The 24,464-nt window shown below is 35.0% G+C and overlaps 2 protein-coding genes across 4 annotated transcripts; one reads left to right on the top strand and one right to left on the bottom strand.

The window, feature by feature from the left end:
• Nucleotides 1-1,389: 1,389 nt before the first annotated feature.
• npl (N-acetylneuraminate pyruvate lyase (dihydrodipicolinate synthase)) lies at nt 1,390-24,250 on the bottom strand. 2 transcript variants are annotated; one of them, XM_057840335.1, is made up of 13 exons: nt 24,159-24,250; nt 23,614-23,774; nt 23,300-23,372; nt 19,447-19,520; nt 16,765-16,852; nt 9,550-9,607; nt 6,822-6,897; nt 6,656-6,748; nt 5,504-5,649; nt 5,381-5,427; nt 5,209-5,293; nt 4,642-4,681; nt 1,390-2,944 (listed from the first exon to the last, which is right to left on the bottom strand). In XM_057840335.1, exons 3-13 carry the CDS (start codon nt 23,368-23,370, stop codon nt 2,799-2,801), a joined length of 924 nt encoding a protein of 307 aa, XP_057696318.1. In that variant the 5' UTR covers nt 23,371-23,372; nt 23,614-23,774; nt 24,159-24,250; the 3' UTR covers nt 1,390-2,798. The 2 variants fall into 2 exon arrangements, with proteins under 2 accessions (XP_057696318.1, XP_057696317.1); XM_057840334.1 differs by lacking the exon at nt 24,159-24,250 and having other exon boundaries at nt 23,614-23,908.
• LOC130918549 (uncharacterized) lies at nt 4,369-16,518 on the top strand. Of its 2 annotated transcripts, none has more exons than XR_009063780.1 (2): nt 4,369-14,455; nt 14,836-16,518. XR_009063780.1 is itself a non-coding variant. In XM_057840337.1 (2 exons), exons 1-2 carry the CDS (start codon nt 14,425-14,427, stop codon nt 15,896-15,898), a joined length of 747 nt encoding a protein of 248 aa, XP_057696320.1. In that variant the 5' UTR covers nt 4,369-14,424; the 3' UTR covers nt 15,899-16,518. The 2 variants fall into 2 exon arrangements, 1 of the variants encoding a protein (XP_057696320.1); XM_057840337.1 differs by having other exon boundaries at nt 15,183-16,518.
• Nucleotides 24,251-24,464: the final 214 nt, after the last annotated feature.

The following is a 24,464-nucleotide window of genomic DNA, read 5'->3' as shown; positions in this document are numbered from 1 at the left end:
AATCTGACTACATTGAACGCACCCCAAAAAATATATACTAGTATATTTTTTTAAATGCAAATAAGCTCCACCTTAACTCCAGATTATTGATTTTCGTTGGGCATTAACCTCGAAAACCAAGGGATCAACGTATTTCTGTTTTCATAATTGTATTAATTTTGTTTTATTACATTTTATCTATGATTTCATTTATTCGTGAAAAAAATATTTTTCTATAATTATGTATTTGTACGTACGTCTGTTATCTTCCCAAGCTAATTCAAGAAACTTGCAGGATATGTTTGTCATATAAAATGGAAGAAAATATTCCAAATTCAAATTTTGGGGTGATGAGGTCAAAGGTCACTGAGGTCAGAAAAAGAATTTCGCGATAACTCAAGAATGTATAAAAGGGACTATGATCAAATATGCAGGATATGCATGGATTATAAAAAGGAAAAGGTGATTACATTTTGGGAGTAATGAGGTTAAAGGTCACTCAGGTCAAAAAGGAATTTTACAATAATTCCTTTATTTGTTCATGAGAACACCGAACTTGTGAGATGTTTGCAATATGAAATATAAGAAGGGGTTTAAATTTAGAGGTCAAAACGTCAAAGTTCACAGAGGTCATAAGAGGAATTTTGCAATCTCTCAAGAATGGATTAAGCGGCCTAAAATGTGTGGGGTATGTTTGTTATATGAAACAAAAGAGGTGATTAAATAGTGTGGTGTTGAGGTCAAAGGTGACAGTGGTCCAAAAAGGAATTTTGTGACAACTCAAGAACGTATAAAGGGATTAAGATCAAATATGCAGTATATGTATGGAACATAAAAAGGAAGAGGTGATTACATTTTGGGAGTAACGAGGTTCAAGGTCACTCAGGTCAAAAAGGAATTTCATGATAGCTCATGAACAAATAAAGGAATTATTGAACTTGTGAGATGTTTGCAATATGAAATGAAAGGTGATTAAATTTTAGGGTGATGAGAGCAAAGGTCACATAGGTCAGAAAAGGAATTTTGCGATAGCTCAATAACAGATTATGAAATTTAAAGCACTTTCTTTTACACTACCTTTAAAATTTGCAGGATGTTTGTGGTATGAAACGGCAGAGATGACTAAATTTTGGGGTCATCAGGTTAAAAGGTCACTGAGGTCATAAAAGGACTTTTGTGATCTCGAACTAATAAAGCGCTCATTATTTGGGCTGTCAAACGATTTAAATTTTTAATCAAGTTAATTACAGCTTAAAAATTAATCGTAATTAATCGCAATTCTAACCATCTATAAAATATGCCATATTTTTCTGTAAATTATTGTTGGAATGGAAAGATAAGACACAAGACGGATATATACACTCAACATATGGTACATAAGTAATGTATTTGTTTATTGTAACAATAAATCAAGATGGCATTAACATTATTAACATTCTCTTAAAGCAATCCATGGATACAAACACTTGTAGTTCTTAAAAAATAAATGTTAGTACAAGTTATAGAAATTTTATATAAAAACCCCTCTTAATGTTTTCGTTTTATTAAAATTTGTAAAATTTTCAATCAAAAGATAAACTAGTAGCTCGCTATTGTTTATGTCAATAATTACACCAAGCTCACTCATTGTGCTGAAAACCATAAAATCATTTGGACCCAGGCGCCAAACACCAAAAAACAAGTAACAAGCGGACATTACACTGCTGTCATTTTAATCTGTTTGAGCGGGGCATGTGCGTTAATTGCGTCAAATATTTTAACGTGATTAATTTTAAAAATTAATTACCGCCCGTTAACGCGATAATTTTGACAGCCCTACTTATTATCAAAGCAGGATACAGTAGATCACAAAAGTGAGTACACTCCTCGCATTTTTGCAGATATTTATCTTTTCATGGGACAACACTGACAAAATGACACTTTGACACAATGAAAAGTAGTCTGCGTGCAGTTTATATAATAGAGTTCATTTATTTTCCCTTCAAAATAACTCAGAATATAGCCATTAATATCTAAACCCCAGCACCAAAAGTGAGTACACCCCTTAGTAAAAACGTACATCCCTAAATGTCCAAATTGAGTACTGCTTGTCATTTTCCCTCCAAAATGTTATGTGACTCGTTACAGGAGTGTTGTCAGCATTGCTGCAGAGACTGAAGAGGTGGGGGTGCCAACCTGTTAGTGCTCAGACCATATTCCGCACTCACCATCAAATTGGTGTGCATGGCTGTCACCTCAGGAGGAAGCCTATTCTGAAGACGGTACACAAGAAAGCCCGCAAACAGTTCAACAAAGCACATGGATTACTGGAACCACGTCCTATAGTCCGATGAGATTGGCTGGCTTTCTTGTCCACATATGTAGACATCATATTTTGGGTCATGTAGGCTACACGTTATGTCCAAATATGAGGATTCCAGGTCTTTGACTTTTTTTTTTAAATTGCAAAAAATAGTCACTTGCCCTATGACCTTACATAATTTTTGCACAAACCTTTATTACAATATACTGAAAAAACAACAACTAAACAATGCAAGTTAAACTGTAGTTGTTCACCAAGAGGGGCTAATTAACAAAAAATGCAATACATGATACTGACAATCCAAAAATATTTCATTACCTATTTTTTTTTTCTAAGTTGAACCATTATTAAAAACGTTTTTTTTTTTTTTTTTTGCTTTTTCATTAGCTCAAGCTAATTAGCTTGCAAGCTAGCAAACTAGACTACACGAAAGCTTAGGAAAAAAATGAATTCCTTGATTATTTCATAGAAGCGTTGCGTGTAACAATTATTTTTCCCAGAAGGCTGAGCGGTGATATCAGTGTACGGAGAAGAGGTGCTGGTACTTCTGCTTGATGGACACGGCGTGCACTTTAGGACACGGCATGATGGGCAGGCGAGGCGGGCCCAACTGCAGGCCGGACACTTCGGCCATCAGCTGCTTGTTGACGCCCACGTCGAATCCTGACAAGAGATTTTAAGGTGATGCACGCGACACTACTTGATTTATAGCAGGATCAGGATCGGAGTTAAGTCAAAAGATAGACTGTAAAATCTTACTGCTGGTCTACAAAATAATAAAAGCTGCTATGAAATGGATAACATATCAAAAAACAATATGATAAAAAAAAGTACTTATGAAAAAAATATTGAAAAATACAGCTAAAATTAAATGATTGAAAATAATTAATACAAAAAAAAGTAATGAAAAAAAAGAATCATCGAAAATGAAATTGAAAAATACACCTAAAATTAAAAAAAGGAAATTAAATGATCGAAAATGAAATAAAAAATCCTTCATCAAAGTAAGTATGAAAAAAAATACCAATTATAGAAAATTTAAAAAATACAGCTAAAATAATGAAAAATTAAATTAAAAATACACATGTTAATAAAAAAAAGTACAAAAAAACTGATTATGGAGAATTAAATTGAAAATAACAGCTAAAATAAAAATGAAAAAATGAGAAATTAAATAATCGAAAATTTAATTAAGTAGAAATACATTTTAAAAAATATATATGAAAAAAAAACTAGAAAATTAAATTGAAAAATAGTTAAAATTTAAATTGTAATCAAAAATACATTTTGATTTTTTAAAAAATCCTGAAAAAAAATAATTATCGAAAATGAAATTGAAAAATACAAAAATACAGCTAAAATGAAAAAATAGGAAATTAAATGATCGAAAATGAAATATACATTCTTAATCAAAAAAAGTATGAAAAAATGACTAATTATAAAATATGATTTTGAAAAATACAGCGACAATCAAAATAGAAAAAATAAGAAATGAAATTATTGAAAATGTAATTAAAAATACATTCTTAATTAAAAAAAATCATGACAAAAAAAACAATCAAAAATTTAATTGAAAAATACAGCTAAAATGAAAAAAATTAGGAAATTAAATGATCGAAAATGAAATTAAAAATACATTTGTCATCAAAACAAGTGTGAAAAAAAATACTAATTATAGAAAATTAAATTGAAAAATACAGCTAAAATAAAAATGAAAAAAAAAGACAAAAAAATGTAATTAAGCAAAAATACATTTTTAATAAAAAACGAAATTATGAAAAAAAAATTAAATGATTAAAATTGGGAGTTAAAAACACATTTTTGAGTTTAAAAAGTCCTGAAAAAAACCTAATTATTGAAAATGAAATTGAAAAATACAGCTAAAATGAAAAAATAGGAAATTAAATGATCGAAAATGAAGTTAAAATACATTCTTAAACAAAGTATGAAAAAATTACTAATTACAGAAAATGATTTTGAAAAATACAGCTACAATAAAAATGAAAAAAAAAAAAAAAGATTGAAAATGTAAATGAAAACATTCTTAATTTTAAAAAAATGGAAAAAAAAACCTCGAAAATTAAATGGAAAAATAAAGCTAAAATGAAAAAAATAGGAAATTAAATGATCGAAAATTACATTAAAAATATTCTTCATCAAAATAAGTATGAAAAAAATACTAATTATAAAAAATAAATTGAAAAATACAGCTAAAATAAAAATGAAAAAATGAGACATTAAATGATCGAAAATGTAATTAAAAATTAAAAATACATTGAACTTCTACCAATGATAAACTCATTTAAATTTGTCAATAAAATGCTCCAAATTGCAAATTTTGATTTGACACACTCACTCACCAACTTTGACGGCGTGGCTGATGAGCTCTTGCATCTTGAACTGCTCAAAAACAGAAAAAAAAATGTAGTTTTGTAGTTAAGAGTTCATAAGATCTGCCACAAACGATTATTTCGATAGTCGACTTTTTTATAAATCAACATTTTTACTGTTATATTACTCTATAAACTGGAACTTTGCATTGGAACAAGAGTCGATAAAAAATTTGAGGCTTGAAAAAAAGAGGTTTTGGTCCATTTTTAGGACAACAATATCTCTTAACGATTATTCGACTGCTAAAATAGTTGTCCAATAATTTGATAATCAATTAGAAAAAGTAGTCAGTTTTTAGTTTTTTATTAAAAAAAAATTTTTTTTTAATTAATTATTATAAGAATTTGAGCAAGGTGATTAATCGACTATCAAAATAGTAAAATAATCTGACAGTCAATTAGTTCTCTATTAATCGTGGCAGCCCTAGTACTTATACGTACTGTACATGCTATTAACTCACTGTTAAAGACTTACTGAGGAAAAATGGTTCAAAGGGGCGATTTTAAGCGGCAGAAAAACATGACATGAAGGTGTACCTGAAGACTCCTAGCTTGCTCCAGGTTTCCGCTCTCGAACTCTGACAGCAGCTTCTTCATGTGACTTCCCAGATAGTTGTACGTGCTTGCGGAAAGACGGGAAAAACATATGTTCATGCCAAATTGCAAATCACAGATCTAATAAATTCTATTAAATAAATACGAAACTGACCTGCCAACCGCTCCGTGGGCTCCCAACGCAAGAGCCGCTAACAGTTGCTACGTGACAGTAAAAGTGAAGGTGAAGAAAGTGTTAAGCGGAAGTGGGGAAGTAGGTCGCGGTCGCGCGGCTGACCTCGTCCACGCCATACAGGACGGACCAGTGAGGCTGGGTATGGTTGATACACTGGCCAAAATCCATCAGGTCGCTGCCAGAGAATTTGACCCCTCGGAAAGAGGGAATGAGCGTCTCTATTCCTTCCAGCAAGTCACTTGCTGGCACTGAGAAAAAGACAGTATGAAAGAAAGTATGAAAGGAGTTATCGTGAAAGTTATTTTCATTTTCTGACCTCTGCGATCTTTGACCTCACCACTCCAAAATTTAATCACCACTTTCGTTTCATACCACAAACATATCCTGCAGATTTTAAAGGTGGAGTAAAATAAAGTGCTTTAAATTTCATGATAATCTCTGTTATTGAGCTATCGCAAAATTCCCTGTGACCTTTTGACCTCAGCACCCCAAAATGTAATCACCTATTCCATTTATAATTCCTTTATTTGTACATGAGCTATCGTGAAATTCCTCTTTTGACCTCAGTGACCTTTGACCTCATTACTCAACAATTGTAATCACCTGTTCCTTTTAATTTTACATACATATCCTGCTTATTTGATCATAATCCCTTCATACATTGTTGAGTTATCGCAAAATTCCTTCTCAGACCGCCGTGACCTTTTGACATCATCACTCCAAAATTTAATCACATCTTCCTTTTTATATTCTATACATGTCCAGCATATTTGATCATGATCCCTTCATACATTCTTGAGTTATCGTATAATTCCTTTTCTGACCTCTGACCTTTGACCTCATCACCCCAAAATTATTCATATCTTTTGTTTCATATATTATTATTTCATACACACATATATATATATATATTTATCCATTCCTGAGCGATTGCGAAATTCCTCTTTTGACCTCTGTGACCTTTGTACTTTTCACCCCAAAATTGAAGAACCTTTTTTTTTTACCCGGTGGCTGGACTGAGTAAAAAAAAAGACCAAAAATATAAAAAAATACCAATGTAAACTATATGTATACAAATAATTAGAAAAAAATAACAATACGATCATTGTATAAAAAAATGATAAAAAATATGATTCAAATAATTTCAAGAAATTCAAAAAGTGTTGAAGTGTACAGAGTACTAAGAGTACTGAACATCTTTTTTTTAAAAAAATAAGTCTTACCAAACAGAGCTTGAATAAAGCAACCACTAACCATTAACGCCAGTAAGACCTGGAAGGTGGTAGTAATAGAAAGGCACTGTGGGGGCTGCGGTAGCCACATTCTGAAGGTACGCCCTCAGCGACTCTGAAACCCAAACCAACAAACACCTCCATGAATTTCTCGTTCCACACAGGAACAATCTTCCCCTCGATTTTACCTGCCGAGCGAGGTTTGAAGAAGGACGGCGAAATGACCGCTATCCCGTCTGCTCCAATCTCCACAGCATGGCGAGCCTGAACATGAACACGGTTACCATTAAGAAGTTCAATTACAACCAGTAATAAAAATGAAATTTTAACAATGAATGTTATAGAGTGCTCATTTAAATACTAAGGAATTATTAACAAAAACAAAACAAAAAAACGTTAGCGTACTATTGGAGGCCATAACCAGATTTGATTTCTCATTGTAAAAATTAATAGATCCAGAAATGCCCAAAAATCAACAGGAAGTGGCCCAAAGTGAACAGGAAATGAAGCAGTTTTTGCTCAAATCAACAGACAGTGAAATGGAATCGAACATAAATCAACAGGGAGTGACTTGAAATAAACAAGTTGCGACCCAGGAATGCTCCAAAATAAAATAAAAAAAAAAAATCTAGTTAAAGCCCAAAGACCAACAGGAAGTGACCAAAAATGAACAGAAAGTGACGCTGTATTGCCCCAAAATCAACAAAGTGACCTAAAATCAAAAGTAAGTCACCCTGTGTTGACCAAAAATCAACGAAGTGACTTAAAAATCAACTTAGAAGTAACCTGAACTGGAACCTAAATAAACAGAAAGTGACCTGATATTAACAGGTTCTGACCCAGAAATGCTCCAAAATAAAAAAGAAGTGACACTGCATTGACCAAAAATCAACGAAGTGACCCGAAATCAACACGAAGTAACCTGGAATTGAACCTAAACCAACAGGAATTCACCCAGCAATGCCCCAAAATCAACAGGAAGTCACCCAAAATAAACAGGAGCTGACGCAGTATTGACCCAAAAATCAACGATGTGACCTAAAATCAACAGGAAGTGACCCAGGAATGCTCCAAAATAAAAAAGAAGTTGAATTAAAGCCGAAAAATCAACAGTGACCTAAAATTAACAGATTGTGACCCAGAAATGCTCCAAAATCAAAAGAAAGTCCAATGAAAGCCCAAAAATCAACAGGAAGTTACCCAAAATAAAAAGGAAGTGACACGATATTGACCCAAAATCAACAAAGAGACCCAAAATCAACAGGAAGTAACCTGAAATTGAACCTAAATCAACAGGAAGTGACCTGTGGGAGTTTACAGACCAGCAGAGCAAAGCATTCCTACACAATTTCTCCACAAATTGCATTTTATTGCTATTTTAATCTGTATTAACATGTTATTAATTCACAAATGTATTCATTTATGGGGAAAAAAATGAATTGAGAATTAAAAAAAACAACAACAACAAAATTATAATATCTAATCATCTTAAAGTTTTTTTCCCAACACAATAAAGGGTTAAAGCGCCTGTGACAGCATTAAAAAAAAAATCTTAAATAGCATTATTATTTGAACTAGAATCATATTTTGAGACGATTCGACTATTTACAACAATTTGGCAAAGCGCATATAACAAGAAATTAGTCTTTTAATCTGCTGTTTTGCCCCTTCCCGTCATTTTAGCGCTCTATCATCCCCAGCTGGTGGAATGGCCATGACAAATAACAGTCTTGTGCTAAATAGACTATGAAATATTAAAAATGCATTTATTCAGTACGACATTGCAAAATTACTCCAAAATGGTCAAAACTGTCAACTTCTTGCACCTCCGAAAGATATTTCACGCCAAGGAGTTAGTCCAGCTTTTGTCATTTCCCTGCCCCGGCTTCGGAGAGCGTAAACAAACCAAAAGACGTGACAGCTAGCCGACATGCTAACCCAAACCAAGCGGTGTTTCCGAGTCTGATTCTCGCCTTTCGAAGCGAAAAATCACAAAACTATCCTGGATCATTTCATATGGCGGCGGGGTCGTCGAATGTGTTCACGAATCGGCAACCCCCCCGGCGGCGAGCAAGTTACAGCTCTTCGTTTCCCTGCTGCGCGCAGGAGAGCTCGTTTACCGGGGAAGCAGCTGGAGAATGACCGCCGGACAAACCGGCCGACGTCGGAGGAGCGCGTAGCTGTCCGAGCCCAACCTGAGGATAGTGGTCTATTGCCAGCACACGAAGAGGGCCGAGTGGGCTAAAAGTCTGGACGATATGGAGAACTGCACGAGCATAAGCAAAGTATAGCGCTATCCCGGTGGGCACGCGAAGAGGACCGAGGGGGGTGTGCGACAGGTCACCGGTCGTCGGCCGAGTGGAATTCTCAGTGGACAAGGAGCACAAAATGCAAGTCACCTCTGTATTAAAACGTGTGCCATGATCCCAGTATTTGACATAATACAAAACAATATATTTACTCACTTCCTCGTATGTCCAATGGTCCAACATTTGTCTGACTTTTTTGGCCAATCTCGGGGTGAAGGGGAACTTTTTGAAACCCACAAAGGCTCACACACCTTTCCTTGGTGCAGCAACAAAACCCTGCAGCACATCTGGCTGGCTTGATGCGAAAAATAAATGAGTTAATCAGCAAAATCAGCTGAATCCGCATGCTATAAAGCAGTGCTGTATTGTGAGATGCTGACCCGGGTGACGTCACATTCGCATTCATCCTCAACCCGAGACTGGAGCCGGAAGTCACTCATTTTCATGGCGCGGAATTCAAAATATTGAACAAATAAAACGATCGCTTCCACACATATCCGAGCGGTCCGTTTCATTCAGGAGCATAAAATACCGCGTAAAATATGAAATAAACATGCTTTTTTTGCTGTCATAGGCACTTTAAACTTGTTAATAAAAAGGAACCAACCAGTTCTTGTGATTCTTTAAGACTCGTGCAGCCAACATGAATAATCACCTGCTCCATTCTGTATGAAAACAGTAAAACAGTAGTTTTACATTTTACTCATTCACTGCCATTGACGGCGATACACGTCCAATTCTTTTGTACCGGGAGTGTTGAACGTTCGTAAATGCCATCAATGGACAGGGGCGGTTCTAGAACAATATTTATGGGTTGGCGAGAGGCAGACGGGAACTTTTGAGGGTGGCAAATATTTCACAATGGTAAAATACCGTATTGGCCCGAATATAAGACGGCCCTGATTATAAGACGACCCCCTCTTTTTCAAGACTCAAATTTGAAAAAAAGACTTTTTCAACACCCAATTAATTTGTATACAGGAAATAATTACAGTACATCCGAAACAAATGATTATAACAATATATTTGAGAGAAAAAGCATGTTATTTTGCCTCATTCAAATCTTAATATCTGAACATTTAAATATGTAAACTAAAGTGCAATCACAATCATAAATGAATGGCTTCTGGTTTTTGAAATGTAAATAAACCAATCTATTGTGATAAAACAACAAAATTGCAATAACTGCATTAACCATCAAAGTGAAGTCTAACTAACTGTAGTCTTGAAACAAATCTGAATAAGGAAAAACTTTGCAATAAAATAATGCAAACTCATTAAACTTTAGAGTAGCTGAGATCTATCATGACAGAACATTGCTTCATTGATATCTGGCGCCATCTAGCGTCGTGAATGGGGAGAGAAGCTGAGATCTGTCATGCCAGAACATTACACACTAATTATCTTCTACTTAACCCTAAAAAGACAGAAGTCCTTATAATAGGCCCAAAAAGTGTAAGAGACTCTTTGACTGCCAAGATAGTCACCCTGGACAATGTAAGTGTATCCTCCAGCACCGCAGTTAAAAACCTAGGAGTTCTATTTGACCCAGACTTGTCATTTAAAGCTCATATTAAACAAACCTGCAGAACAGCCTTCTTTCACCTTCGCAACATAGCCAAAATTAGAAATATTTTGTCTAAAAACGATGCAGAAAATTTAATTCAAGCGTTCGTTACATCTAGATTGGATTACTGTAACTCCCTACTTGCAGCTTGTCCTAAAAGTTCTCTAAAAGGTCTTGAGCTAGTCCAGAACGCAGCAGCAAGACTTTTAACAGGAACTAATAGAAGAAAGCACATCACCCCTGTGCTCCAGGCCCTTCACTGGCTTCCGAATTAAATTTAAAATCCTCCTTCTTACATTTAAGACCATAAATGGTTTGGGGCCATCTTATCTCACCGATGCTCTGGTTCCATACCGCCCCAACAGAACACTCCGTTCTCAGAATGCAGGTCTACTGGTAGTTCCCAGGGTTTCTAAAAGTACAGTAGGCGCTAGAGCCTTTTGCTGCCGAGCTCATGTCCTATGGAATAAGCTTCTAGCTAATATTAAAGAAGCCGACACAGTCTGTACATTTAAGATTAGACTAAAAACGTTCCTATTCGACAAAGCTTATGGTCAGGCTAGTTGAAATCAGACTAGACTCAGGGCAGTCTAAGCTGCACTAGAAGCTATAATGCTGGGGGAAGTACAGCCACTGAGTCCTATCTCCTTTTTCTCACTCTACCTACCACTTGTCTTGCTTTATTTCTTTTTTCTAATTTTAATATCTAGTTGACTAGTCTCTTCATCACTAGTCACCTGGTGTCCCCTTTCAGCCGCAGCCTCCTGACTATCCGGAGCCCTGGTTGGATGGACGTCCTTGTCCCCCCCCATCTCATCTGGCTAGATGGACCTCCTCTTGTTTCCTCACTCTATTGCATTTCTAGAAACTGTAACTCCGTCTGCTAATTCCCATTAGCAATCCTGATGCATCTTGTCTATCCGTCCAGGGAGTGGATATCTCCTGACTGTGGTTCTCCCCAAGGTTTCTCATTTTTTCCCCCAAAAGTTTTTGGAGTTATTCCTTGCCGACATGGAGGGTCTAAGGATGAGGGATGCCCAGGACTTGGACTAGAACTTTATTTAATTCATCTACTGTTTTTGACTATGTATCATATTGCCTCTGCAAAGCCCTTTGAGACAACTTTGTTGTGATATAGGGCTATAAAAATAAAACTGAAATGAATTGAACATCGCTTCAATGATATCTGGCGCCATCTAGTGTCGTGAATGGGTATAATGTCTAGACCACGAAGATAAAGGGACAAATTCTGCAGCAGGATGATGCTCCATCGCATACTTCAATCTCTACCTCGAAGTTCCTAAAGGCAAAGAAGATCAAGATTCTCCAGGACTGGCTAGATCAGTCACCAGACATGAACATCATTGACCATGTCTGGGGTAGGATGAAAGAGGAAGCATGGAAGACGAAACCCAAGAATGTTGATGAACTCTTGAAGGCATGCAAGACTGCTTTCTTTGATGTTCCTGATGACTTCATCAATAAATTGTATGAATTCTTGCCGAAGCCCACGGAAGTCATACAAAATATTACATTTGGATCTCACAGCACCACTACTTAATTCGCTTATGTTATGTAACATATTTTTGTATTTGAAGTACATTTTTTGTTCAATTTTCACACTACTTTCTGTAGGCGACAAAACTTTTGTCTTGCCAAAATTTGACCTTTATTTCTTCATTAAAGGGTATGACAACACCTGGGGAAATGCTAAAATTCTATCATTTATCCATCAACGCATGCCTTTTGAATTCATATCATGCCACTTCGTGTAATTACACACATCGCAACACCAAGAAAATGATAGAAATTAGGTCGATTGTCAAGCTAAAAGGACCCGCCCCAGAGATGCCGGAAATCTAGCATATTGTGTGCGCGACGTCACTTTCGGGAAACAGCCGGCTCAGTGCTTAGTACTGAATGGCGGCGATGATGGCGGACAATTTTGGTTCTATTTGCAGCGACGAATCTGACGTAACGAACATTCTTCTAATGGTGACGAGGAGAGTTATGAACCTTTCTTTGGTGTTTTGGGTTATCAATTTGAGCCCAAACGAAAGCCAATGCAGCCTAATGAAAGGATCATTGAGGGGAGCAATCACACTGATGAAACCCCGACAACAGTTCGTGTGGGGAAACACCAAATGGTATGTTTTGCATTTCTTTTTGTGAAGCTGATACACCGTGACCGCAAAATAAAGTATAGAATAATTATCATTTAATATGCTATCATCGGTTTCGCTCTGCCAACTGACACAAATATGAATGGGATTAGAGCAGGAGTCCCCAACCTTTTTTGCACCACGGACCGGTGTGATTTGGGTCTTTTTTTCATGGACCGGTGTCCCTCTTTTATATTCAGTTGGACTCTCAATGTTATCCAATGGTGCTAAAAAACTATTTACATCACAAACATACATGTGCAACTCGGAAATGGCGTAAATTAACGCTTAACGACACGGCGAAGTCGTTAAGTGAGAGGGCTACGTGCAGTTGTGTGCGCCAAACATGGCAAACGTAAGTTAATATTCCTTTCTTTAAAGAAAGTTTGTAGTGTGTACTTAGGAATCGCTGCATTCGCGGTCCTTTTTAACGTTACGCGCATGCCAACTTCATCAGAAAACTGGCAATGTGCGGCAGAAAAATACAGCAAATATAAAATAGCATTTGTTTTTAGCCCCGTCGTGTTAAGTGCAGGGAAAAATTACAACTCACCCGCTGAATCAGTGGGAGGGCTGAGTTTGTTTCGTTGAGACGAGATGGTCCCGAGATGGGAGAGTGAGCGAAGCTAGCATCACAAATACACGATGTTGGAAATTGTAGCACAGTTTTCAGCGCACTCCTAGCGATGTCGGGATATTCCGAAATGACTTTAATCCAGAACTTCGGTAGAGTTGTTGTCTCAAATGTACGTTTAAATCGCCGGATTTATTCACATACGGGTCACAAATTCACTCCTTCGCAGTTCGTGGGTCTTTAGTGATTGGGAAGTAGCATAAATTTTGTTTTATTTGAGGTTGTAGGCACATCTTCTGGCTCGTCAGGTTCCCGTTTCCCTGTAAAATTGCAAAATTAGCCCTCTTAGCACTGACGAACTTTACTCATTGTCTGCGTAGTCCAGCTCTTTTTCTCGCGTTCGGGAACTCATGGGTACTACAATGCGACAAATGGCTATTTGTAAACCACATAGCATGACAGGTTTGAACCATTTTAGCGATTTTTTGATAAAACACGAACGCAACTCTCTCGTCGATAAACAACGATGGCACCTGCCTCGACCTTTTGTTTCCTTGTTATGACGTCTCCGCCCCATTCGGCTGTTTCCGGAACACTTTCGGAAATGTTCGTCATTTTCGATCTATTTTCCATAATTGCTCATTAATGTGATTGATTTTTTTGTTAACTTTATCAATATTTGTTATCTTGGCACATAACGGTTCTATTGATGTCTCACACCCCCTTTGCGTTTTCATACCCTTTAAATGATAAATCTTTTTTCAGTGAAACAAATATATTTTTGTACATTCAACATCATTTGGGAGGGTCTTAGCTTTCATCTGAGCCATTTCTGAAACCAATTGAATAATCAAAAGTCAGGCTATTCGCAATTCTTTCTACAAAATGGATAAACGACAAGACTTTTGTCAGGGACTGTAAATATTCCATGATTAAGTGAGGACAGCTGCGTTTTAACCCTTTGATGTTTAGCTCGACAATTTGGTAGATCACATTTTGTGTCCCTATATTTATGGTATAATGTGTTGAACTGAACTCAACCTGATTGTGTCCTCTCTACAACTTGGTTGAGATATGCTGTGCATAAAAAATCCACTAGAGGCCACTGTATTTTTCGTTGGTATGAGTTTTCACTCATCCTTCTGCTAGCAAGGTTTCAACAGAAAAATCACTCCTGACATGTGGGCAACTTTTGGCTACAATATGACAGGTAGATTCTTTTTTTCAACATATTTGCTCTTCTAACATGTTACTTTACAGAATCATGTAACTTAATACAAGATAAAACCACATTATAAGGGTCAAATAATTTTTCATGAATGTGCTTGATCAAACGGTTGAGTTGTCACTTGATGGTAAAAATTGGTATGGAGTGACAGCTCAACCATATGGTTACTACGGTGAATTTATGCTAATTTTATTGAAATATAAATACTTCTGTTAATCCATTGTTGTCAATATGTCACTTATATAATGATAATACATTTATATAAAATGGTGCATGATTAAATTTTTAGCCTTCCATTTTTTTTATTTTATTTTTTTAGATTAGATTCAAAAGATGGATGCTAAATGTTTTTATGTTTCAAGAACATGGAATTTTCTGGCCTTTATACCAGAAGATCCTCAAGACTCTGAGGCTGATCTGAGTGATGATGACACAGTAGGGGATCCTGATTTTCTGCTCAAATAAGTAGAGTTGATCGGGGATCTTTGCACTCAATCTTCAGATGAAGAGTTGCCCTCTAAAAGCACATCTGCAAAGAGGAAAAATACCCTAGAAACATTCAAAGAAGAGGTGGATGAGGCTCCCTTTTCAACCCCGGTGTCAAAGAAGAAGAAAACGTCAGAAAAGAAACAAAAAGAAGCCAGGAGGATCTAGAAGCATGTAGATATTGAGGAATTCCAGGTCCCTGATTCATGTTTTGCATCCCCAGATCCTGTCAAGACACTCTTCCAGTACTTCAAAATGCTCTTCACTGATGGGATGATTCAACATATTGCTTTTCAAACCAACCTGTACTCTGCCCAGAAGTTGGGGGATCCCATCAAACACAAACCTAGTGAGATTGAAGATTTCCTGGGTATGCTATTTTTCATGGGTATTCTTCAATTTCCGACCATAGCAGACTACCGGTGCCCTGCATCACGTTTTGACGTGATTGCTGACATCATGCCAAAGAGGAGATTCATGCTGTTACGTGGCATTGATCCTTCCGACATGCTAGTTCACCTATACAAGACCCCAGCCAAGTCAACCCGTTGGTACTTCCCCCTGTTTGGATACGCCCTAGATCTCTGCATCTTCAATTCCTGGCTGGTCTACAAGAGAGACTGTGGCCTTCCGAAGGAAAAACCAATTCCTCTGAAAATGTTTCGCTTGGCTGTGTCCCACACTTTGAAACAAGTCAACAAGCCAGCATCCAGAGTAGGCCGACCACCGTCTGCCAGTCCACCAAATATGTCCTGTGAGAAGAAGCGCTTGCCCCCAACAACCCCACAACCAGATGTGCGCTACGACAACTATGGACATTGGCCACTTCACACTGACAATCGGGGGCGGTGCAGCCTCTGCCCAAAAGGTGTGTCAAGATGGAAATGCGGGAAGTGCAATGTTTTCTGTACTTGTTGGGTGAGAGAGAATGTTTTGTAGCATATCATCAAAAATAAAGTGGCCAATGTTTCCATGGGTCATTATTGTGTTAAGGCATTTTGTTTGAGAGATGTTTAGTTTTTGATTTTTTTCAAAGCAAGAACATTATTAAGTTCTTTGGGTACACTCGTGGGTCTTTCAATGTTGATTTGACTGTGGGAAATGGCTAAGAAATGCCTAAGACTCCATGTTGTGTTTATGCCAAAATGGACCAAAGGTCTTTTGTTGAAATAAAATTTGACATGAGTTGTTTCCTGGTATTTCTACATTTTATAGTTCCTTTTTTCATATTTCTAGGTGTTAAATGATCCATTTATTTGTCAATACTCATTCACAATTATGTATTAGGTAATTTTACCATCGAGCAACATCTCAACCATTTGGTAGAGACCTATATTTAAAAAACTGGGGAGTCCATATACATTTTTCCAATTTATTTCTGTTACTTGTGCCACAACAACTTAAAAAATACCCAAAAATAATTTTTTCATTGTTTTTTTCTTGGAGTGAACATCAAAGGGTTAAAGTCCAGTGCGGCTTATCTATGAGCAAATGCCTAAATTTGGTGGGTGGCGTCTTATAGTCTGACAATTACGGTATTTTCATGAGAAAACATTATTAGTGCCATATATCAAAATTATAATTATTTAGCATTTTGATCGAAATACGTTGAATTGTGATGAACAAATGGATTCAACCACATAATAATCCACATTGATTAATTGTTACACTCCAAGTAGGACAGTCGCTACTTTTGCTCACGCGGGTCAGCGGCGATGGCAAGCCTGTCGTTTTGGGGGGGGCAGTTGCCAACCCTGGTGGATCCGCCTCTGTCAATGGCAGCATATGCGGTAACCTGGACTTACTTTCCCTTTGCTTTCCGACACCACTCCTCTGCCAGTAACTTCCTCTCAGCAACACTGAGTGACATGCCCTCACCGGTGGTGCCGTTCACTGCAAGCAAGTACAGTCTTGTATCATTTTTTACATTCGAAACGCATCCTAACAAGTATAAAGTGACTCAACAAATACAAAAAAAATAAACACGGGAGAAGAACTATAAAATATGGATATTGACATGAAATGTTTCACAAAATTGCATGACGCAACATGGGGCATCTTTGAATAATTTTGGGACGTGTGACAAGTAGGAGTAAATAGCAAGACAGGTTATGCTAATTAAGTGAAATGTGATAACAGTTTAATTAGGCAAAAATAAGCACGCTTGGTTGCCACAAAAAAAAATGGACTAATCCATTAAATTTTTTTTTTTTTTAATCATTTCATTACAAAGAAATACAGTAAATATTCTGGATTAAAAAAAAAAGATTTAAAATTTTTAAAATTAAAAAATGTGAAATATTCTTAATTATGGTTTTTCTATTCATATATATTTTTAATGTGTTTAGTATTTTATAATGTATACAAAAACAAATTTTCAATGAAAAAGAAAAACCTCAAAATGGAAAAACAGGATTTTTTTTCTTTTTATTTACCTGTAATCTTTTTAAATAGTATTTTTTTTTAAAATGTATAATAATAAAATATAAACGTATTACTTTAAAAACATTTTTCAAGTGTGTTGTATGAAAAAAAAAGAATAGAGTATAAATTTCCTTATTTTCCATTTTGATTTTATACTCATTAAAACAAATCAATTTTTATTTGTTATAGATTTTTAAAATAGTAATATAAATAAACAAGGAAAAAAAACTTCTCTTATTTGAATTTTTCAAAATGTATTTTTAATATATCTATTCATATATATGGTTTTATTTTTCATTATTAATGGTTGTTTTTTTTTTTATTCATGTACAGTATAGAACAAAAAAGAAATCAGGAAATATTGTTTTCCAAATTTAAAACTAAGTATTTTTTTTATTTTATTTTAAATTACAAAAATAGGAAAACACTATAAATTAATTTAATATATTATTGATTTTAATGAAAGGAAAACCCATATATTTAATTAATTTAATTTATTATCATTAAATAATTATTTCTTATTTTAAATGAAAAAAATAGGAAAACACTATAAATTTAATTAAGTTAATTTATTCTTAATTAATTTTATCTTAAATTTTGAAAAAGGAAACCTCATAAATTTAATTATTATGAAATATTTTCAATTTTAATTTATTTTAAATGAAAAAATGGAAACGTATATTTATTATTAATTATTTTAAATTGCACTTTATTTTAAATTTAAAAAAAAATAGGAGAACCTGATTTCATTTAATTTATTATGAATTAAAAAAATTTTAATCATAAATGAAAAACAATTTAGGATAAACCGTACTTTTTAAATTTTTCATTCATTAACTTATTAGTATTTTAAATTAAAAAAAAAAAAACAGTTAACATTTTCTATGTATTTATTTTTAAAAAAAAAAATCAAATATTTTTTATATATAATAGTAGAGGTGTGCAAAATTTCTGATTCTTAGATTATTCGCGATTCGGCCGTGGAAGATTCGAGAACGATTCACAAGCATCCAAATTCCGATTATTAAAATATGCGAAGTAAAGCGGAAGTACACAACACTCAGCGCGCCGAGAGGTCTTCAGGACGGAACGGAGCGAGAGTAGCTAAACATCATGCTTCCCATTACCCGGCCCCTCGGGTAATGTCTAGCTCAACTCATGCAACGAGATAAAAAAACACAACAACATACCTGACTGCTGCCGAAAAGCTGCTAGAAAAGTACATCCGTATGTTATGGTGGATATCATTTATATAGGACTAGATGCATTATTCATTTGGTAGTGTTAGCAGCACATCTACAAAAAGCTAGAAGCGGGAGTTATAAACGGCCGCCATCTTAAAGCAGTACACTTCCCTCCAAGGCTGTTGTAGCGAACCTTCCAAGCAAACCTAATTAACTTTTTATCTAAAATACTCCTAAATCGGTAAAATATTGAATTGAATCTATCTTTACAATAGTTTTAAAACTTTCACATGTCGAAAGTAGACAAAAGGGAAATTATGGAATAACGGGAGCAATTTTAACAAATTTAATGGTTGATTCACAACATTAAATTAATTGAATGTAGTTTAAAACTGCTGATACAGAATGGGGACTGGAGTTTTTTATTTAATGTTATTTTTGTATATTTGTTTACTGCTATATGTTAACTTGATACTGAAATAGTAGTGTGGTTTAGCCTGAGAGTATTTTTGAACAATTTTGGAACTAATGTACAAAACATAAAAAAAAAAAAAAAAAAAGAGAAAAAAAAAGGAGGGGGGTGCATCAATAATCGTTTTACAATCGAATCGGAGCCTCTGAATCGTAATCGTAATCGAATCGTTAGGTGCCCAAAAATTCCCAGCTCTATATAATAGAGTAAAAATTATCCATATTTTCCCAATTGTCAAAGTAAATATGATTTGTGTAGTCCGCAAACAGAGTAGATAAATATCTTTGTATTTAATCAAAATTAACATGATTTGTGTATGAGCCTATGAGTTGACTAATGGTAAAAATAACGAGTGATTAATCCCCGAACAGACGCACCAGAAAGTAAGAAGCTGCTCGTAAACTTACCGAAAATGCTATTTACGCCTTGCGTCGTGATCAAGTAGTCGATGTAAGGTCCGATCTCTGCTAGGTTGACTTCACTGTGATGGGAAAACACAATTAACGATACATGGGTTAGGAAATCATTGTACAACATTTTGCTGTCCAAGTAATAAACAGAAAATCGAGCTGTTTTAATCCTTCTGCTGTGAATCGAGTTGAGTTTACGACTAGTAGACGTCCAATCTGTTTGAAGTGGGAGGGATGAACGAATGTCTATGGCGGTCAATGGCAACATATGTGTTTTTTTTTTGTTTTTTGTTTTTTAAGATAAAACATTTTAAAATTTAAGAAAATAATTTTGGGAAAATATAAAAACAAATAAATAAAAATGAGGAATGTGTTTGAAAAATTATCTTAGGTTTTCAAAAACAATTCTGTAAATAATTTTTTTTTTTACTTCTCATTTTTAAAATTATCTCAGATATTTTCATTACATGATTTTTCAATTTTAAACCATTTAAAAATACAATAAATAAATTAATATAGTTAAACATGAGAAAATCTAAAAAAAAAATCATTAAAATATTGGAAAGAATAATTAAAAAAAACAGAAAACATTCCAAAATTAAAAAATAATTTTAGGAAAATAAAAAAAATGAAGGAGGAATTTGTTTCAAAAATTATTTGAGATTTTCAAAAACAATTCTGGAAATAATTAGAGGAATAAATTTATTCTTAGTTTTTTTATGTTCACTTTTATTCGTAATTGTTTTTCTTTTAAATCTCAGATATAAGATTTTAAAAATGTAAACCAAAATGTAAAATAAATAAATGAATATAGCTAAAAATGATAATTAAGTTGAAGAAATGGAGACCAATATTAATTTAAAATAAATACTTCAACATAAAACATTCAAAAACTAAAGAAAATATATATTTTTAAAAATATAAAGGATTTTTTAAAAATCATTTTTAAAATTTATTTAAAAAAAAAAAAGTTTTTAAACTAATTTTAAAAATTAGCTTTAATCAATTTCTTTTTTTTTTCATATAAGGTTTTATGATACGATTTTTTAATTTTAGCTGTGTTTTTAAAAAAATGTATATTCTAAATTTATTGTTTCATAATATTTTTTGGCTCCTATGTATTCCCCCAAAGCTTCATGTATATTTATAAAATATAACTTCAGGCATCAAGATTATTAAATCTGCTATTCAGTGAACTTTTTGTTCTTACAAAAACTATTTCTTGCTTGGCTTGCAAATACAAGAGTTGACATCCTCTTTCTTGACCTGCTTTGTCAGCTTTTTTTATGCTGATAACCTTTTTTTTTTTTTTATTATTGTTCAAGAGAAGTTGGACCCTATCAGTTAACCTGGCAATGTCAAACATATGGCCGGCAGGCGGGAAGCAGCCCACCAGGCGATCCCATTCGGCTCACGGGGTTGTTTTGCCTTACAGGCATGTTGTAGCTTCTTCATACTCTACATACAGAATCACATGCTTTAATTTTGACATCCTTGCCATAAAATCTGAAATTTGTGATTTCTGAGATTGAGTGTCTGCATTCGTTCATTCGCTCCCTCCCAGTCAAAATGGATTGGACGTCTAGCACAGTCAGTGGCGGCTGATAAGTGAACAAGGGAGCAGTGAAGTTTTCCTCAACAATGACGATAATGAAAATATTTCGTCAACAAAAATTTTTTTTTCTCATGATGATGTGACGATGACGAGCTAAAAACATGGTTTGGGAGATTAGAATACAATAAGACGAATGCCAGTATTTGTCTGACGAGAATACAACGAGACAAAAATTCGACAGTTTCTGTCATAAGTTTACAATGCGTGACATTATCATATTGTACGTGGAGTGCATCAGCTTGCATCGTAGCAGTCTTTGGGTAGTGTAACTCATGCAAGGGTGTAGGTTTGGTTTTAATATTGGTAGGGACGATATACAGTGGGGCAAATAAGTATTTAGTCAACCACCAATTGTGCAAGTTATCCTACTTGAAAACATTAGAGAGGCCTGTAATTGTCAACATGGGTAAACCTCAACCATGAGAGACAAAATGTGGAAAAAAAAAAAAAAACAGTAAATCACATTGTTTGATTATTAAAGAATTTATTTCCAAATTAGTGTGGAAAATAAGTATGCTGCTGCAGAATTTGTCCCTTTTTATGGTTAGGAATGTAAGAGGCAGCTAATATTTGTAGATATTTCAGACTATTTATGTTGCCTTCTACCCTACAGATCTCTCAGGGTGCAGACAATTAAAAAACCGTGTGGCATTTGCCAAGCCCCACAGCCTGTCAAAAGGATGGACGCTGGAAAAGTGGCAAAAGGTGGATTTTTCAGATGAATCTTCCATTGAATTACACCACAGTCGCCGTAAATATTGCAGGAGACCTACTGGAGCCCGCATGGATCAGAGATTCACTCAGAAAACAGTGAAGTTTGGTGGTGCCAAAATCATGGTCTGGGGTTACATCCAGTATAGGGGTGTGTGAGAGATCTACAAAGTGGAAGGCAACATAAATAGTCTGAAATATCAACAAATCTTAGCTGCCTCTTACATTCCTAACCATAAAAAGGGACAAATTCTGCAGCAGGATGGTGCTCCATCGCTTACTTCAATCTCTACCTCAAAGTTCCTAAAGGCAGAGAAGACAAGATTCTCCAGGACTGGCCAGCCCAGTCACCAGACATGAACATCATTGAGCATGTCTGGGGTAGGATGAAAGAGGAAGCATGGAAGACGAAACCCAAGAATGTTGATGAACTCTGGGAGGCGTGCAAGACTGATTTCTTAGATGTTCCTGATGACTTCATCAATAAATTGTATGAATCATTGCCGAAGCCCATGGAAGTCATACAAAATATTCAATTTGGATCTCACAGAACCACTACTTAATGTTATGGCACATTTTTTTGTATTTGAATTACATTTTTGTTCAATTTTCACACTACTTTCTGTAGGCAACAAAACTTTTGTCTTGCCAAAATTTGACCTTGATGTCTTGATTAAATGAAAAATCTTTTTCAGTGAAACAAATATATTTTTGTACATTCAACATCATTTGGGAGGGTCTTAGCTTTCACATCAGCCATTTCTGAAACCAATTGAATAATTAAAAGTCAGGTTATTAGCAATTGTTTCTAAAAAATGGATAAGCGACAAGACTTTTGTCAGGGACTGTACAAGACGTTACTCCTGTATGTCCCAAAATTTATAGGAAGTGACTCGTAAGTACCTTATATGACAAGGAAGTGACAAGAAATTAACACTTTGGCTTCCATTGACAGTAATAGACGTCCAATTCACTTAAACTGGAAGGACTAGCTGTGAATGCTCATATTTCAGTGCTATTGACAGCACTAGAAGTCCAATCCATTTTGACTGGGCCAAAAATAAAGTGGTTCGAAGCACATCATAACTAATTGCCATGAAAGTGGCCCGGGAACCAAAATGAGTTTGACACCCCTGGTTTAACCCATTATGGGGAACTCATTAGCTGCCATTGACATCGCTGGACGTCCACTTCGTTTGGAGTGGACATCTAGCGCCGTCAATGGCACTTTGTCTCTATGAGAGATTTTTTTTAAATGACCAAAAATAGTCACATGGTTTATATGATCAGGTGTTGTAACAGAAGTAACGGAATAACCAAATCGAGATTAGGTAAATAAGATAACATCATTATTTGTTGACGAGTCACGTGAGCTAGAATGAAGTAACCATTGGTTGTTTCTACAACTACATTATTACCTTTAAATGCTACATTAACAGAAACAACATCAAATGTGCAGTAACATTTGCAAACACCACACTTGCATACAAAAATAGAAATATATTAAGTCAAAAAAAGTCATACCCTTGAGCAGTAAATGGAGTGAATGTGGCGGCAACCAGGCCTGTTAATTTCTTCTCAGTAGATTGAGCCATACCTGTAAAAAAATAAAAAATAAACAAGCACGTAAATAATGAATTCAAACGATTAAATAATGAAAAAAGCTGTACGTGCAGTGTTTTCGTCCGACCCTTAAAACCGTTGTCATCTATGGCAAATTAAATGTCATTTAATGTAAATTTGCAAGGTGAATTGTAATTGTTCGCTTGCTAGCAAAGTACATTTCCAAAGCTGTCGAAAAGTGCAAATATATTATTCCAAAAACGGCAACTTCCTACCTGTTTCAACCGGTCCTTTCCCTTAAAGTGCGAGTCAAGCAATGGACTTTAGAGGAAGCTGGCTACGGATTTCAAGCATTTTTAAGGAGAGTTTGTTGACGTCCTCTGGTGTAACACTTTCACGTGAGCGCAAAACGCTGTGGGAAATGTAGTTTTGTTTCCTGAAAACGAGAATATTCGCTAATTCAACAGTGAGGCGATACTTTTTAGTATATACATCACATAAGTATAGAGCTAGATGCGAAATGCTCGCTGTGAGCCAATTGGGACGGTCATTATCGGTTGTCGGCCATTTTGTGTCAGTGCTATTCGATAAACATAACGTTACGTTTAAGTGTAATTTGAAATAGCTATGAATTGCTCATTTATAAATTGATTTTTGGCTTGGTTTTACATAAACGTCAAAGACTCTGTAAATTCATATGCATTCCCTAATCATTCCGACTGATTCCTACTAATTCCTTGCATTTGTGCGCTTTTATTCTCATTTATGTTACACACGGAAAGAACATTGATTTGTCTACCATAAGAAATATGGAACCTACCTGATTATTGTAGTATTCGTGTATAATTTTGTAGGAAATGTAAATAATATTTTTTTTCAGGAGCAAACCTGCTGCTGCTTCCGTTGTAACGTAAAACAATTACTAACAGCGTGAAACATTATTTTCAGATTTTTTTTGCAGGACACTTAAATGCAGCACAGTTTACGCTGACGTCATGAGGCGAATTACGTAACTAATTTTGATCTTACAGGCATAACGTATTTGTTCATCTATATAAAAATGAATAAAAAATGAGTAAAATTTTAATCGATATGTTCAAAATAAATGCATAAAATCATATTTTTA

The sequence above is a fragment of the Corythoichthys intestinalis genome, chromosome 7 (genome assembly GCF_030265065.1).
Source record: "Corythoichthys intestinalis isolate RoL2023-P3 chromosome 7, ASM3026506v1, whole genome shotgun sequence".
Classification (NCBI taxonomy): domain Eukaryota; kingdom Metazoa; phylum Chordata; class Actinopteri; order Syngnathiformes; family Syngnathidae; genus Corythoichthys; species Corythoichthys intestinalis.
This window is presented reverse-complemented; position numbering and strand designations above follow the sequence as displayed.